At 59.2% G+C, this 16,579-nt stretch overlaps 1 protein-coding gene across 2 annotated transcripts in view; it reads left to right on the top strand.

Annotated features, from left to right (window-relative positions):
* ABTB2 (ankyrin repeat and BTB domain containing 2) overlaps positions 1-16,339 on the top strand; it is a 180,939-nt gene extending 164,600 nt beyond the window's left edge. Inside the window, exons 6-17 of one of the 2 annotated variants that reach the window (XM_060018682.1) lie at positions 900-989; positions 1,556-1,657; positions 3,801-3,897; positions 4,158-4,293; positions 6,105-6,334; positions 7,745-7,923; positions 8,365-8,470; positions 8,817-8,919; positions 9,444-9,534; positions 13,775-13,843; positions 14,528-14,641; positions 16,007-16,339. In XM_060018682.1, coding sequence (XP_059874665.1) covers positions 900-989; positions 1,556-1,657; positions 3,801-3,897; positions 4,158-4,293; positions 6,105-6,334; positions 7,745-7,923; positions 8,365-8,470; positions 8,817-8,919; positions 9,444-9,534; positions 13,775-13,843; positions 14,528-14,641; positions 16,007-16,204 — 1,515 coding nt within the window. In that variant the 3' untranslated portion in view covers positions 16,205-16,339. Of the gene's footprint in view, positions 1-899; positions 990-1,555; positions 1,673-3,800; positions 3,898-4,157; positions 4,294-6,104; positions 6,335-7,744; positions 7,924-8,364; positions 8,471-8,816; positions 8,920-9,443; positions 9,535-13,774; positions 13,844-14,527; positions 14,642-16,006 lie in introns of both variants that reach the window. The other variant, XM_060018681.1, reaches the window with a different exon arrangement.
* Positions 16,340-16,579: the final 240 nt, after the last annotated feature.

Raw genomic sequence — 16,579 nt, 5'->3', positions numbered from 1 at the left:
CTTTCCAACGTTGCCTTTGCTATTACTGGCCACCGAGGAGATTCCCCGCCAGGGAGGCAGCTCCGTTAATCGCCCACCTAAACTCAGGGAGGGATTGGGGCTCAGTTTTCAGAAAAGCTCAGAACTGCTCACAGCATGAGATGTTAAAGTCAACCTCTCCACCCTCCGTGAGATGCCTCAGGGGAGAGCTTCGCAGCTGAGGCAGACCTGGGTTCCAGCTGAGTTCATCCTCTTACTTACCGTGTGACTGTTGGGCAAGTTAATCCCCTTCTCTGCTTCTCGTCTGTGAAGTGGGGACAATAACAGAACCTCCCTAATAAGGATGGTATGGTCATTAAATGAGACGATGCATGTAAGTCACTTCACACGGTGATTTACCAGCACGGGGCCTGGGGTGGGTTTGGATGTGGCAGTGTAACATAGTAGCAGTGGTAGTGTTGTGTTATGTTAATTAGTTAGCTTATCCTTAGTTAGCTGTACTGAGCACTTTATACATAGTAACTCATACTCTTTACAACAACCTAATGAGGTAGATACTGTTGTTATTCCCATTTTAAAGATAAAGAAACTGAGGCACAGAGGAGTACAAGTAAGTTGTACAAAGTTTACAGCAGAAGTAGCCTTTGCACCAGAGTCTGGCCATGGGGCCTGTGCCCTTTGCCCTTCTGGCGACCTGTAGTGCTCATGGAAATGTCCCCTCCTCATCCTTCAGGTGTCATACGTCCAGTGGGCCTAGGAGGGGCAGGTTGTCTTGTTCAGCACAAGACACAGGATTGTTCAGGATGAGCAGCTGGTCAAGCAGGAAGACCTGGATCTGGTTTCTGGGGCAGACACCTATGGAACACGTGTCCTCATGTTCTGTTTGCAGACAGTTTAGCATCTGCCTTTGGTTCATGTAGGGTATGACGCCGCTGATGTATGCCTGTGCTGCTGGGGATGAAGCGATGGTCCAGATGTTAATTGATGCTGGAGCAAACTTGGACATCCAGGTGAGAAAGCCCCCAAGGGCTGCACCGGGCTCCTAACCCAGCAAGAGAACACCCCAAGGTCTTCGTCATCCATGCTGGCTGTGATGCTATGGACAACTAGACGTGTCTCAGAGGACTGAAGATGCAAGATGCACAGAGATCACAGTTAGCAAAGAGGGTTTTTCCTCAAGATTTGAACTTTCTGTCAGAGAGGAAGTAAGCTCAGAGGGGAGTCGAGCAGAGAGAATGGCCGTAATTCTGTTACTGTAGCACCTTTCCCATTTTATCAACCTAATCCCCAGCCATCCCCACCATCCCCAGATACTTCTGGCTCTACCTCCCTCTGAGGCATAAAGTGTTCCCTCTCTGCTGTCTCTCTGCCCAGGGCAGACATCACTAATTGAACATCCTTTTGAGCCTTTTGCACAGGGTACTCCAGGCAGACATTGCCAATCGAATGTAGAAAGCTCTTGAGTTGACTCCTAGTCACCATCCCTGCAGGGCTCCCCTTAGCTCAGGTGGCTGTGTCACCTGCCCAGGAATGTCACTGACCTAGGAAACACTGATCATTTGTGCTATTTTTCCAGGTTCCAAGCAACTCTCCCAGGCACCCCTCCATCCACCCTGACAGCCGGCACTGGACCTCACTGACATTTGCTGTCCTACATGGACACATCTCTGTGGTCCAGGTGAGCTCCTGCCAGGTATGCAGCATGCCCTCATCTTGCTGGGTGGGTTGAGCCCCAGGCGTATCCCCAGCCTTACCTGTGTGAGCAGCAGCCTGGAGTCAGACACCAGAGGCGCTAGTTAACGCTAGCTCACTTGGTCAGCAAAGACCCACCTGGTCTGCCTCCAGGAGCAGGCTTCAGTGTGAGGATACATGTGAGAATTTTAGGGAGCAAGACACAGGCCCAAGTAGTACCAGGCCTGCCTGGCGTCTCTGCATCTGTGGGTGAGTCCTGGGGCGTGCTGGAATCTGGGATCTGTGCAGGTGTGCTCCGTTTCTCTCCTCCAGTAATCTTTCCAACCCTTAGCTGTTTTTACTGCCTCATGAGTTCTGCCGGCTCTATACAGCATGCTGTCCTTCCGGTTCTGCCCCTCCCTGGTAGCAGGCGTAGTCTCTCAGCTCCCCAGTTCCTGAAAGAGGACTCAGATTGGCACAGCTTGCCTGTCAAGCCAAGCCACACTGTGCCCACCTTGGTCCCAGTAGCTGTGGCTGGCGTGAGGAGGGGGTTCAGGCCTAGAAGTGGAAGCCGTGGATGGGGCATGGTGACACTGCCACTCGGCTCCCAGACTCCTTCACTCCTCAGGCCACAGGCCCACAGGATTCCAGACTCCTTCCTGGGAGTTCGTATTCCACCCTTGCTGTCTGCTAGATTGTGGGACCTTTGAGAGCAGGAGTCGTGTCCGGCCTATTCATCGCTGTGCACCCACGCCTGGCCTATAGGAGGGATGCAGTAAATGGTGGTCAGTGGGCTGACTGCCACATTCTGCCTGCTTTTTGGTGCGCGTCCTCCTAAGGCCCCGAGTATAGAGTTCCACGCTAGCCCAGACTGGCCTGCAGGGCTGTGCCCTGGACTCACCTGGACTGGTGCCCATTTTCACCCTGACGGGCAGGCCTCTTCCTCTTCCACCTTGGCACACTGGCTCAGGCAGCGATGCCCTTTCTGCCTGACGGGGCCTCCTACCGACAGCCGCCCCCATGCTCCACGCTGTGGGGAGGCTGAGAGGTCAGCCTGGGCCCCTCGGACCTGGTCTCCAGGTGGCGGGGCTGTGGTGTTGCCTTAGCTGGCCAAGCACGGGCTCTGAGGGGCCTTTGGTCTCCGGAAACCTGGGAGGGTTGGAAGGCGGCTCCCTCCAGAGCAGCCAGTCAGGAAAGGTGAGATGGAGCTGAAGTCACCTCTCGGTGAAGCAGACCCACCCCTGCCCCAAGGCAAAGCCGGCCGGCTCAGCTGGAGCTGCTTGGTATCTGTTAGCCCTGCCCCATCTGTCCCCTGCAAGACTGGCCCTTGCTAGAATGGGGAGAGGCCACCTGGTGTCCCAGACAGTGAGGTTCTGCCCCAGCCCCACACTTCCCAGCCTTGGGTAGCTCACCGAACCTCTCTGATGAGAACCCTAAAAGCCACTAGTTATTGAGCCCCTATGGAGAGGTGAGCACCGTTTCACTTCATCCCCAGCAAGGCTGCAAGGCGGGCCTCTTTTGCATTTTCCAGATGAGGAAGACTGAGGTTTGGGGAGTTGAGGTACCTGCCCCAGGTCACCCACTGGTCTGTGGCTAGCACTGGCACTCAGCTCTAACACCTCTGCCGTTCCCACTACCTCTGCTGCCTCCAGAGCCCCAGTTTCCCCCGGTTGATTGGGGGGTGGTGCCTTCTTTTCTGCTCATCTGTGTGAGTTCTTACAAAGATCACTGCAGCCAGTTTGTAGGAAACTGTTTGAAAGGGAGAAATAGCTCAGAGGTCCCTATAGCTTAGGGGCTTGGTTCAAGGCCACAGGAGTGGAGGTGAAGATTCTAGACACTTAGAGCCCTGAAGGTAACCAGGAGTTCTAAAATTCTGGTTGCCTGGACGCCCGGGTGAGCCGGTCCTTGGTCACGTGCCACAGGAGGGAACTACAGGCCACTCCCCAAAGCTTCCCTGCACGTGCCCAGACACTCCCTACCATGTGCCACAGGAGGGAACTACAGGCCCCTCCCCAAAGCCTCCCTGCACGTGCCCCAGACACTCCCTACCATGTGCCACAGGAGGGAACTACAGGCCCCTCCCCAAAGCCTCCCTGCACGTGCCCCAGACACTCCCTACCACCTGAAGTGTCTTCCCTGTGCCCTGGCAGTTGCTGCTGGATGCTGGTGCCCACGTGGAGGGCTCGGCAGTGACCGGTGGCGAGGACAGCTATGCAGAGACACCCCTGCAGCTGGCTTCTGCAGCCGGTAGGTACACCGCTGCCCTGCCCAGTGAGGGTCCCCTACTGCCCCACGGGTCCACCTGCTCCTCCCCACGGTGTCACCCAGCCTGGCTGAGCTGCACACGCAGATCACTGTGGCGAGCCTTGAAGCCCCTCCTTCTGGGTCCCAGGGGCTCCCCTTCACCCCATCGTCAGTGTTTCTGCCACACTCGCTGCCCAGGCAGGCCCAGCAGAGGGGCAGTGGCACGGGCGGTGGAAGCATCCTCGGTCCACCTTGTCTTCCAGGGAACTACGAACTGGTCAGCTTGCTGCTCAGCCGGGGCGCCGACCCCCTCCTCAGCATGCTCGAGACCAACGGCATGGCCTCCTCCCTCCACGAGGATATGAACTGCTTCAGCCACTCAGCCGCCCACGGCCACAGGTACCCGCCCGGGCTTCCTGCCCCGTGTGCTGGGGGGCGTGAAGCAGGCTCTCAGCAGAAGAACTAGGCCTGGAGGGCCTTCCAGAGGTGGGGGCTGGGGTGGCTGCACGCACACCAGCCGGAAAGACGGGGCTTCAGGCAGCTCGGGGGCCCCAGATGTTGGAGGCCCGGAGACGCTGGGCTGCTTAGAGGTCCTACAGCCAGTTCCCGGCAGACGTGGGACTGGAGCAGGCCCTCCCATTCCCCGTGAGGCTCTCCACCCTGCAGCCACCCAGGACCCCATCCCTTCCCATGCCTGGGGTGCTTCTGCGGTGCCTGCAGTGGCCTGGGGCGCTAGAGGCTTCCACACAGCAGGCAGCTCCACCACGAAGATGCCACTGGTGGCTCTGCAGGAGATCGCGTCTCGCTCCGGGAGCGGATGGTGGACCTCGCTTTGCGGGGGCCGGGGCTGCGAGAGGGCAGGGCTGAGAGCAGAGCCGTTAGGCAGCTGAGGGGGCAGAGGGAGACAGGGAAGAGGTGAGTAGAAGGTAGAGAGGGCAGGCGGGACACCTGCTTCCCGTCCTCAAGCCCAGACTGTGCCCTTGCTGTGGCCCACTCCCTAGCGTGCTTCTCCCCCCCGCCCCCCGCCTTCTGCGCCCAGCCCCCGCTCTCACCCATCTCCACCAGCCCTGCCCTCAGGTACCACCTCGCAGGGCACGGCCTCCAGGCCTCTCTACCCCGCCCAGTGCCTGCGTTTCCCACCCCTCCCCACCGCTGTGGCCTCTTCACCCCGCGTGGAGTTGCCCCCTGCTCATCGGCTTCCCACTCTCTCTCTGGAACACGGGCTCCCTTGGGTGGGTGTGGTGGGCGCTCACCGTCATGTGCCAGCTCACGCCAGACCGGGTGCTCTGTTAAATTGCTGAACTGGCAGAGCTACAGCAGGATGACCCAGGTCCCTCGAGGGGGTCCCTGCCGGGCCTCCATCACACAGTAGGGGAAGGGGTGGGGGAGGGGTGGCCAGGGCCGCTGGGAGGAGGCTCAGCCCCAGGTGACCTGTGGGCCTGGCCCTGCTGCAGCCTGCCCAGCGCCCCAGCCTACAGGCTGTGACAGAACGAGCCTGGGGCTTGAAGCTCTGGGTCTGAGTCTTCATCCTGCTCAGAGTGACCGTGAGCAAGACGTGGTCATCGCCCACGAATGGCGAGGTTCATGGGATTGCTCAGGTTAAATGCAGCGGTACACGGGAACATGCTCCGTCGAGCATCCCGTGTTCCACACGTCTGTGTATGTTAATGAATTCAGTATAAAATGCGGCTCCACTGCATTCTTACTAATGGAGGGAAAGTGAGTACAAGCATGTCCTATGTTTCGGACACGTTTACATGTGTCAAGTTGGCTGCTCTTAGGAGGACTGCTAGGTATCAGGCTCTGCATCTGAGGTCATCACATTGGCCTCACGTTAACTGGGACAGCATGATGCTGACGCCCTGTCCTACAGATGACAAAGCCGTCAGGGCTCAGAGAGGTAGAACAACCTATCCGAGATCACACAGGATGGCAGAACCTGCTTGGTCTCAAAGCCCACGACTTCTCGTCACTACATGGATGGCAGAAGGGAGAGGTCTCCTGCACCTTCCCCTTACTCCCCAGGTGGCCAGGGATGGGGGTCGCTGGGAGCCCTGGCCCAGCCTGCCTGGGAGGGGAAGACCGTGAGCCTTTGTGCCCACAGATGCCCCGTAGCTGCCCATCTGGACCACGGGCCGCCAGAAGGCAGCTCAGCAGGCGCCGTCCGTGGCGGGAGCCTCAGGCATCACCCTCCGTCCCTTTACCCACAGGAACGTCCTGAGGAAGCTCCTGACGCAGCCGCAGCAGGCCAAAGCAGACGTGCTGTCCCTGGAGGAGATCCTGGCTGAGGGCGTGGAGGAAAGCGATGCGTCGAGCCAGGGCAGTGGCAGCGAGGGGACCGTGAGGCTGAGCCGGACGCGCACCAAGGCCCTCCAGGAGGCCATGTACTACAGCGCGGAGCACGGCTACGTGGACATCACCATGGAGCTGCGGGCACTAGGTGAGACCTTGCAGCGTACCGGTACACACGCACATGCACGCACACACACACTCACTCACACACAGGCTCTGCTGCTCCTCAGGCCAGGAGAGGGCCAGGTAGCTGAGTGTAGGGCGGGGCTCAATTCCCCCAGGCCTGGTGACTGACAGCCAGGACAGGGGCTGCCCTGAGCCTCAGACAGTCCTCCGTGGGGATGTGTCTCAGAGCCTCACCCCAGCCCTGTGCCCTCAGGTCCCCCAACCTCCCTGGTCAAGTCCTGGGATGTGTAGCTCTGGGAGCATCTGTAGCACTAGGGGTCTACATTTCTGGTCAACTAGATGCTCTCCAGTCCCTCAGCCAACCTCCCCACCTCCTTGGGTCTGCAAGCCTGCCGACCTCTCCTTCCCTCCCGGGAGGCTGGTCAGACAGACAGACTTGGGTGAGAGCCTAGCCCTGCCACGTTGGCTGGTGCTGATGACTCTCCTCTGTGAATGTGGTGTCATCACGTGCAGCCCAGAGCCCAGTGCCAGCTCACCATCAGCACTCAGTGCACGATGACTCTCCCGGGGGCCATGACACACGAACGCCCGGCGCTGGGCCAAGGCAGCGGGAGGCCACGTGGCCCTGCTGTGGCAAGCCAGCCTCAGTGTTCTTCTCTGTGACATGGGCTCCTACATACAGTCGGTCAACCAGGGATGCTAACGTTACGCACGTCGTCGTGGGGGGTAGGGAATGCCATCGGTCCTTTTTTAACCCATGGTGAGGTGGGGGAGTAAGAAGCAATCCCTCTAATTATCAGAAACATCACTAGTTACTGTCGTGATGTTTACAAAGTAGTTGTAAGTTGCTCTGCGGCCCCGCCGACACACTCCAGGGAGCTGGTAAACAGTAATTACGTGGCACTGGATGTGCATAAACAGACCAGTGAGCTGGGCGATAGGACGGGGTTGATCTCAGGCTTCTAGACAGGCAGGGAGCCCCTGCGTCCCCAAGCACCCTGCATATCCTCCGGGTATCCGAGTCTCCCGGGCTACCCCTCGTAATTATAATGGGTCCTCCTCCATAAGTCAGTCCAGGGCCCAACAAGGCGTCGGGCCAGTGTGGGTGCTGGGATTGCGCTTGAAGGTCCCCAGGCTGAGCTGTGGATTTTCAGAGCTCGGGCTCCCTGCACTTGGTCCGGAGGCATTCCTCCACCTCATCTGACACGAGCCCGGGTGCCCTCTGATCTCTCAGGGAGGCCCGTCAGTGTGAACGGAAGCTTTGCTTACTGGCTACACCGAGGGGGCTGGGGGCTGCCCCCTGCTCTGCAGACACTGGGCGCATCGCAAGAGAGCCTGCCAGGAAGGGGTTCATTGGGAGGCGGGCTCGGTGGCCCCCGCAGGGAGCGCTCTGCCCAGGGGTGACTGCTGCCCTTCCCCTGCCCGGGCCCAGGCGTCCCCTGGAAGCTGCACGTCTGGATCGAGTCTCTGAGGACGTCCTTCTCCCAGTCTCGGTACTCGGTGGTGCAGAGCCTCCTGCGGGATTTCGGCTCCATCAAGGAGGAGGAATACAACGAGGAGCTGGTGACCGAGGGCTTGCAGCTCATGTTCGACATCCTCAAGACCAGCAAGGTGAGTGTCTCCGGGCAGGTCCCTGCCCCAAGCTCAGAGAACCCAGGCTCCAGAGCCCACGGCCCCAGCAGACCATGGGACGGACACAGAGACGGACGCATAGGAAGACAGACACAGGGACAACCCCTCCCACGGACAGATGGACACAGGGACCTTCACGCACGCGGGTGGTTGCCCACCCCACACGCAAACGTGCACCGCCTGGCTGCAGAGGCCGTGAATCTGTCTGGGCTGGAGCCCGGCCAGAAGAGCGATTTGGGGAATCAGTGTTGAAGGGACAGGCCTCCCTCACCAGGCCACCTCCAGGAGGAGCAAAAGGCAGCGGCTGCTCTGATCCTGGCCTGGACTTCTGAAGTTGGCCCGATGTAGCAGGAGCTATAAACAGACGGCCACAGGATGGGGGATTGAGCTCATGGCCCCTCCCTGCCTCTCCCCCCACAGAACGACTCTGTCATCCAGCAGCTGGCTGCCATCTTCATGCACTGCTACGGCAGCAGCCCTATTCCCAGCATCCCTGAGCTGCGCAAGACCCTGCCGGCCAGGCTAGGTGAGGCCTTCCCCACCGGCCACCCGCGCTTGCCAGGCCTCCCTCCCCTCCCCTGCCCTGCCCTCCCCTCCCCTGCCCTCCCTCCCCTCCCCTGCCCTGCCCCCTCCCCTCCCTCCCCTCCCCTCCCTCCCCTCCCTCCCCTCCCCTCCCTCCCCTTTTCCTCTTCCCTCCCCCCTCCCCTCCCCCCTCCCCTTCTCCTCTCCCCTTTTCCTCTCCCTCTCCCTCTCCTCTTTGGCCTGGCCTCAGTTTCTCTGCTCTCCACATTCCCCACCCCATCTGCCCCCGGCACACAAGAAACCCCTGGGGGCAGGCTCCTCAGTCACCCCCTCTCCTTCCCTACTGGCAGATCCTCACTTTTTGAACAACAAGGAGATGTCGGATGTGACCTTCCTTGTGGAAGGAAAGCTGTTTTATGCACATAAAGTCCTGCTGGTGACAGCTTCTAACAGGTAGGCAACCCGGATAATGAAGTCTCAGCTGCCGGGAGGCTGGGCAGCTTCATGTGGATACAAGGTGATGGACAGGATGGAGAAGAGCCTCTGCCCCCCACAGGGAGGTCACAGAGCGCGGAGGCCCCATCCGCCCCACGGCGGGCATGGGACAAGTTGACAGAGGGACAGTCGAGATGGGACCCAGAGTTCTCCAGGAGGAGCTCTGAGGCTGTATTCTTTCTGGCCAACTTGCTGCCTTTGATTATTAGAAAACATAAATGTTCTGGCACGAAAGTCAGTTTTCCAGCCACAGGCGTCACAGTCACTCATCTAGGGGGCAGCAGGGACAGAAGGGGCCCAGCCCAGCCGTCTGGACGATGTAAAACGTCACTCGCCAAGAATTATTTTGAGAGCACGGCAGTAATTTCTAAAATGCTCCTGTGCCCTGGTGGCCAGTCAGGTGGTGGATGGTGCCGTTGCCACATGGCCATGGAGTGAAAGTCACGTTCAAGCCCCGTCCTGTCTCATCTCCTTGGCTCCAGGTTCAAGACACTGATGACCAATAAATCAGAGCAAGATGGCGACAGCAGCAAAACCATTGAGATCGGTGACATGAAGTACCACATTTTTCAGGTATGTGGACCTCAGTGCTGCACGCTTCTCAAGGGATGCCCCCTCCCCCCAGGAGCCCCACCCTGGCTTGTCCGTCTTGGCGGGAGCAGCCGTGAGTCGGTCATAATCTTCCCCTCCGTCCCCAGTGCCTTCTGTGTTTTGCTGAATCTCAGTGGTCAGGTTGGAGCATCTAGGTTTTTCCCAGGCAAAGGTAGCCGTTCCATTGTGACTTTGTAGCTTCAGAGCCTGTCTCGTGGGCCCTGAGCTCTAACCACCGGGTGAGGGGTCTGGGCAGACTGACGGACGTGTAAGGACAGGCGCACAGCACACGTGCAGCATGTGAGTCCTTGCTCCCCGGAGTGAGCTCCTAGAGTACAGGCGTTGCCTGCGTGCTTGTTGGGAATGCAGAACCTCAGGCCCCACCCCAGACACCCCACATTTTAACAAGACCCCGGTGGGTGGAGGGTGACGTGCGCGTGCGCTGGTGTAGGTCAGTCACTCCTCCCGAGCATCGGACCCCAGCCATGCCGGCCAAGCAGAAATGGCTATGGTGAGCCCATCCTGGGTGTGGAAGATCAAGGTCAGGGCTTTCGATCTCTAAGCTGCCGAGAACCTCAGAGGCTGCATAATGGAAACTCCACAGGCTGGCCACCAGCAGGCGGGGTCTGCAGGAGGAGGCTGGCTGGGGTCTACGCTGAGCCCTGGTGGGGAGCTCCTTTCTCCAGTGATCTCCAGGCTGCAGGCATGACCCTCAGGGGCTGAGACTGAGGCCAAGAGGCAGCTGGTGGGTGGGTCCAGGACCTGGCCTTGCACAGGACAGGCTTGTGACTTAACGGGAGAGATCACAGCCTCACAGAAGCATTAGGAGCCACCATCCACAAGGGTTTGGTCCCCCTCATGTTCCCTGTAGTCATTCATTTAGCATTTAGTCACTTACAGGCACCGTGGAGACAGTGGTAAACGGGACAGGGACCCTGCCCTCCACGAGACAGGGTCATGAATTAATGGTATAGGTGTGGTGGGGAAGGCACTGGGAGAGCAGGACGGGGCATCTAACCCAAAGCTGCGGAGGAGGAAGTTTCTTGGAGGACGAGGGCAGCCAGCCAGGTATCGGGAGCTCCAGGTAGAGGAAGAAGTGCACGCAGGGTCTGAAAGCCAGAGACCACGACCTGTTCAGGAAATGCCCTCTGGCCTAGTCCCGGCAGCGATTCAGAAGAACATCCAGAATGAGGCTGAAGCTGCCCCCAAGAGCCACAGCATGAAGGGCCTGAGCTTTAACCCAAGGACAGATGGACGCTACTAGGAGGCCACCGTCATCACAGACACTTAGCCAGGCGTGGTTCCAAGTGCTTTGCCCCTGTTCTTCAGTTAAGCTTCCCAGCACAGACCTAGGAGGTACAGGTGTGTTATCCCCTCTTGGTAGATGAGGGGTCACAGGCACAGAGAAGTTTGGTAACTTGTCTAAGGTCACAGAGCTGAGAAGTGACAGAGCCAGGATTCAATCTTAGGATGTGTGGAATGGTCCAGTTTGCATTACCTCACTCACTCTGGAGGGTGAGGAAGGGACCGGAGGGGGCGTGACTGCAGCCAGGGGACCAGATAGGAGGCTGTTGAGAAATCCAGCTAAGTGATGATGGTGACCAGGTAGTGGCAGCAGGATGGAGGGAAGTGGGCGAGGGGAGAGTGGATGGAACTCGGTGACTCATCGGGGTGGAAGACCCAGGGTCTGGCATGGGGTGTCTCCCCTCCCCCCTTTTCCCGTCCCTTGAGCCAAATTCACTGGGGAGAGGAGCAGCTCTAGAAACTTACTTGGCTAAGAAGCCCAAAGTCCAGGTGAGTTGGAGCATGAGGTGGGGTCAGGCTCTGACACAGGAGGTGGGTCTGAGAAGGGCAGAAGGGATTGGGCGGGAGTCGCGGGGGGGGGGGGGGGCAAGGGCACACGTGTGGCTCGGGTGACCGCTGCCATCAAGGCTGCATTCACTCAGCAGGGAAGGGTGCCTGTTCCGGGACAGGCTGGGCAGCCCTTGATGACTTCTCGGGGTTGTCACGAGGGTAGACGGGGACAACAGGTCTAACGTCGGGGCACACGTGAGCCTGGGCATATTAGCCTCTGGCCTCGCCCCATGGGTCCTCTGGGGACAGAGCTCTGCCATCACTGGTGGGGAGCCCGAAGCCATCAATCCAGGGCCGGTGCTCCCTAAAAAAGCCTAAAAGTTTCAGAGCAGCCCCCAAACATCTCATTGGCTCTCACAGCACAAAGAGAAATGGCGGTCATTATTTGTTTTCTAGAACAGGAAACAGAGGCCCAAGGAGAGCTAAGCAGTGCTATCATCCAATAGAAAGATAATGCAGGACACAGGTAATTTAAAATCGCTTAGTAGCCACAGAAACAAAAAGGAACAGGTGAAATGAATTTTAATATTATTTAACTTAATATAGCCAAAATAGTGTCATTTCAACATATAAAAAATTAATGAAATGTTTTACATTCTTTTTTTCACACTAAGTGTTTGAAATCCAGCTCTGACACAACACGTGTTAACTCAGAGCAGCCACGTTTCAAATGCTCAAAAGCCACACATGGCCAGTGGCTATTGCATTAGCACCGGTCTAGACACTTGCCAAGGTCACTGCCGACTAAACCCAGTCCTTTGGGGGAGAGCCCTGCCATTGAGACGTGGCTCTTGACCCCAGGCCTGTCCCTGCAGCATCAGTGGCCTCCCTGTGGTCACATTCCTGGTGGCCCACTCTGGGCAGGAGGAAGCCTGGCAGCCCCTGCAGCCGGTCCTGACAGCTGCTCACAGGGCGGCCAGTCCAGCCCCACAGGCTGCCCGCCAGCAGCCCAGCTCCCTCAGCCAGCCTCCAAAAGGGCAGTTCTGCTCTGACTCCTGTGGACTCGTGTGCATTCAGGTGACCTCAGGGAGATGCCTGGGCCTGGCCAAAACCAGCTACCAAATGCAGCAGGAGGCTGCCTTCCAGGCCAGGAAGGGGAGCTGCAGGCTGTCACCTGTCTCCGAGCCTCTATCCCTGGGCCCCTTCTCACCTAGGGGCTGCCCTGAGGCCACCCCTTAGCAAAGAATCCCTGCAAATGTGACCTACCCCACTCTCAGCCCTGGGCGTTCAGGGCTGTCCTGCTGGTGCTGTGGTCAGCACCCACTCAGCTGCATGGGGATGGCAGAGGAAGCCAGGTGTGGGCCCGGTACCACCTGGAGCCGTGGGACACATGGACACATACGTGTAACTGTAGGATCGCCACGTGAGCTCCAGCAGGGGCTGGGGAAGGCCTTCGGGGGCCCCCGCTCCTCTGAGGCGGAGAGACTGATGTCTCCTGGACGGGCCTTGGGCCTGGATGAGGCTGGTGGGCCCTCCCCACTCCCCACCTCCCCCAGGTTGGGCTCCTTCCCTCTGGTGCCGCTTCCAGCCTGGGGGCCAGTCCTAACAGAGCCTGACTGTGCTGGCTGGAGCCATGTTTACTTACACACTTGCCAGCTCCTTGCTGGGGCCGTTTCTTCAGCCAACCAGGGAGAATCATTTTTCTTTTTCCAACTGGGAAACTCCCCAGTGTCCAGCATGATGGCAGAGCTTGTAACTCAGACCTCAGTGGAACTAAAATATAGCCTCCCTCCCCACAGGCCACCTCATGTGGCGTCCCAGGGCCCTCTGCTCCCAAGAATCCCGAAGGTCCTGGGCTGGTCAGCAAGGTGACCTCTGGACCAGATCCCTGTCCCAGCTCTGCAACTTACTTTCCAGGAGGGAGTCGGGATCTGGCTGTCACCTCCACATGGAGGCCTAGCGCCGACAGGGAGATCAGGAGTTGGGATCCTGAGGGTGGCCCGTCAGACAGTCACCCCCTCAGAGCCCCACCTCCCCCTCTCCCAGCCCCAGACTTAGAATTTCGGTAAAAGGAGAAACGAGCGGCATGGTGCCTGGTGGTGAGCTGGAAGGGTTCTGGGGAGGGGGGTCAGCCCCCCTCCCTGGCCTCAGTTTCCCCAGCTGTGAGTAGTATCTGCCCTCCTGGGCTCACAGGTCTGTCGTGAGGATTGAAGTGAAACCACTCTGTGGAAGGAAGCTTGCCACACGCATTCCAGGGAAAACACAAAAATGTCTGACGAGAGTCGGGGGAGGTGCAGATGTCAGCACACAGAGGTCAGGGGGCACCAGGAGGCCGGCAGCGGCTGGAGTGGCACTCCAGGGGTGCCGGGTGAGGACTTCGGTGCTGTGGGTCCATCTGGCGCTCACACCGGGCCTCTCCTCCCTACAGATGATGATGCAGTATCTGTACTACGGGGGAACAGAATCCATGGACATCCCCACCGGCGATATCCTGGAGGTGAGGACCTGGCCGGTCTGCCCGGCCCCAGGGGGAGGAGCAGGGAGGCCATGAGCCTGGCCCCCAGTCCCGCCATGCCTGTGTCCCCGGCCTGCGACATCTTCCAGGTCTCAACCCCGCTCTCAGAAACACAGCACTTGGAGAGATGAGGAGGGAAGGAAGGTGGCCTCTGTAAGGACCTCCTGGTTCCCTGCTGGTCCTTGCTCTTCTGGCGACGGGAAGCACCATCCCAAGAGAGTGGGAAATTGTGCACCCACGGAGCCCGGCCTCCCGGGCCACACCTCGGGGTTAGAGAGGGCCACCCCTGAGGACGGAAGGCCCAGGAGGATCAGAAGGCAGCGAGGCCTTCCCCTCACCAGGTCACTGCTCAGAGAACGGACCCGCTGCTGGCCGTGCACCTGGCTAGAAGTAGATGAGCAGGCAGCTTGTAGTTGAAGGCCTCCTGACGTCAGAAATCCCAAGCAGCGTCTGTCACCCATCTGGTGCCACCCGAGGTGTCCCAGCCAGTACGTAGAGAGCCTAGAGTAGAAATAAATCTAGGCCGCCAGACTTGACTGGCAGCGGGGGAGGGCCCTGGAGGTCGGGAGGAAGCGGAGCACACAGCACAAAGCAGCGGTCTGTTCCGTGATGCCTGGGCCGCAGACCTGGCCATGCATACCCACGGCCTCCTTTGCCTCCTGCCAGCTGCTGTCAGCTGCCAGCTTGTTCCAGCTGGACGCCCTGCAGCGGCACTGCGAGATCCTGTGCTCCCAGACCCTGAGCGTGGAGAGCGCCGTGAACACCTACAAGTATGCCAAGGTGAGGAGCCCTGATGCCCGCCAGCTGCCTCCCAACACACACTCTGCTCCACTGTTGCCTGGCTAGAAAATGCAGGTGGCCAGGCAGCTTTGAAGGGCACTGTAAGTCCCTCTGTGGCCTGGCGTCACTGCTGCCCAGTGGGGCAGCATCGCAGCCTGGGAGCTGAGCTGTGAGCCGGGTGGATCTCAGTTCCCATCCCAGCCGTGCTGCGCCAGGCTGTGAGACCTGGGCCAAGGAGCTGAGCCTCTCTGAGTCAAATCAGCTCCCCAGGCACTACTTGATTTTCTTCCCGGCACGGCCCTCCTTATTCTTCCTCCTCTCAGCAAACGCCATGGTCATCTGCCGCATCTAGAAACGCTCCTGAAACACATCAGCAGTCCCTCCCCTTCCCTCCATCTGCATTGTCCCCTCTCGTGGACAACTGCTGCCCTGGCCTCCACACTTCCTGGCTTTCACCCTGCAATCCACAAGACTCTTGGAAAAGTGTAAAGACCGTGTCACTCCCCTACGTAAACCCTCCAAAGGTTTTCCACTGCAAACTAAATAATCCAGCCCTTATCTGTCGCCCATTACGTGGGCCCCAGGACCCTGTCCACATCTCCCCTTCTGATGCCGCCCCTCTGCCTTCACCCAGCCACGCGGCCCACGTCTCTCAACTCATTCCCACCGCAGAACTCCTGCGATCACTGTCCCCTCCCCTCCGGTAAAGCTCTTCCCAAGCCCTGTTGATTTCCCCAGGCCTCCCCCAAGTCACACACCTCTCTGCCCCTTCACCCACTCTCACGTCCTCACAGCACTGACCACAGTCTGTGGTTTCCTGGCCTGGTTGGTTCCTTGGCTTCCCTGTCTTCCTGAACTGGAACATCAGCTCTGAGACAGCATCGCAGACCTGGGCCTCGAGGCCTGTGCCCAGCACCTGGCCCAGAGCGGGCACTCCATATTTGTTGACCTGAAATAGTTACTGAGCGTTTACCAGGTGAACACTCGTGTGCTGGGCCTTGTGCTGGACATACCACAGTGGGCAGTCCCTGCCCTTAGTGAGGGAGCTGCCAATCCAATAGGGATGACTGGCATTCAACAAGCCATCACCAGTGGGACCTAGGCCAAGAACAAGATTTCAGGGATGTTCCTGGTGGCACGGCTGGGATTTGAACCCCGATCAGTCTAACCCCAAGGAGAGGCTTATGGAAGGAATTCAGATAAGGGGCCAGTCACCCCAAGAGATAGGACATGCCTCCCCCAGGTTGAGGCTTGAAGCTGGGCCTTAGCCCATGGGTACTATTTGGAGGTGAGGGTAGGGGGAGGTTTCAGGCAGGGCTGTGCTGACATAGTGGGTCTCACCCCCTCCCTCTCCCTGCCCCACAGATCCACAGCGCCCCCGAACTGGCCCTGTTCTGTGAGGGCTTCTTCCTCAAGCACATGAAGGCCCTGCTCGAGCAGGACTCCTTCCGGCAGCTCATCTACGGCCGCAGCAGCAAAGTGCAGGGCCTGGACCCCCTGCAGGACCTGCAGAGCACCCTGGCGGAGCGCGTGCACTCTCTCTACGTCACCTCACGTGTGTGAGGTTGGGGGATGGCTGGCTCTGGGCCAGGCTCTGTCGCCAGGCATCCTAGCGGGTGGGAAGGGCCGGGAGCAAGTGCTTCCCGGGGTGCCTGGGCCAGCACGTAGCCGGGGCCTGTGGACACGCTGGGGCGCTGCTGGGTGGAGGCTGGTTACAGGCCCTCTTGGAGCCAGACCTGGGCAGGCCCAGAACTAACCACTGGCTCAACCAGTGATGGGCCAAGGGCAGGTGTGGCTAAAAGGTGGCTCTTCCCCCAACCCCTCCCCGACACCTACGGCTCGCACCTTGAGGGCCGCCATGCACTCACCCTCATGTGATCCTGATTCAGCTCTGCTCGACACAGCTTCAGATCGTGCCCTCCCCCTGGGGCCTCAGGC

Source organism: Delphinus delphis, chromosome 8 (assembly GCF_949987515.2).
Source record: "Delphinus delphis chromosome 8, mDelDel1.2, whole genome shotgun sequence".
Classification (NCBI taxonomy): Eukaryota; Metazoa; Chordata; class Mammalia; order Artiodactyla; family Delphinidae; genus Delphinus; species Delphinus delphis.
This window is presented reverse-complemented; position numbering and strand designations above follow the sequence as displayed.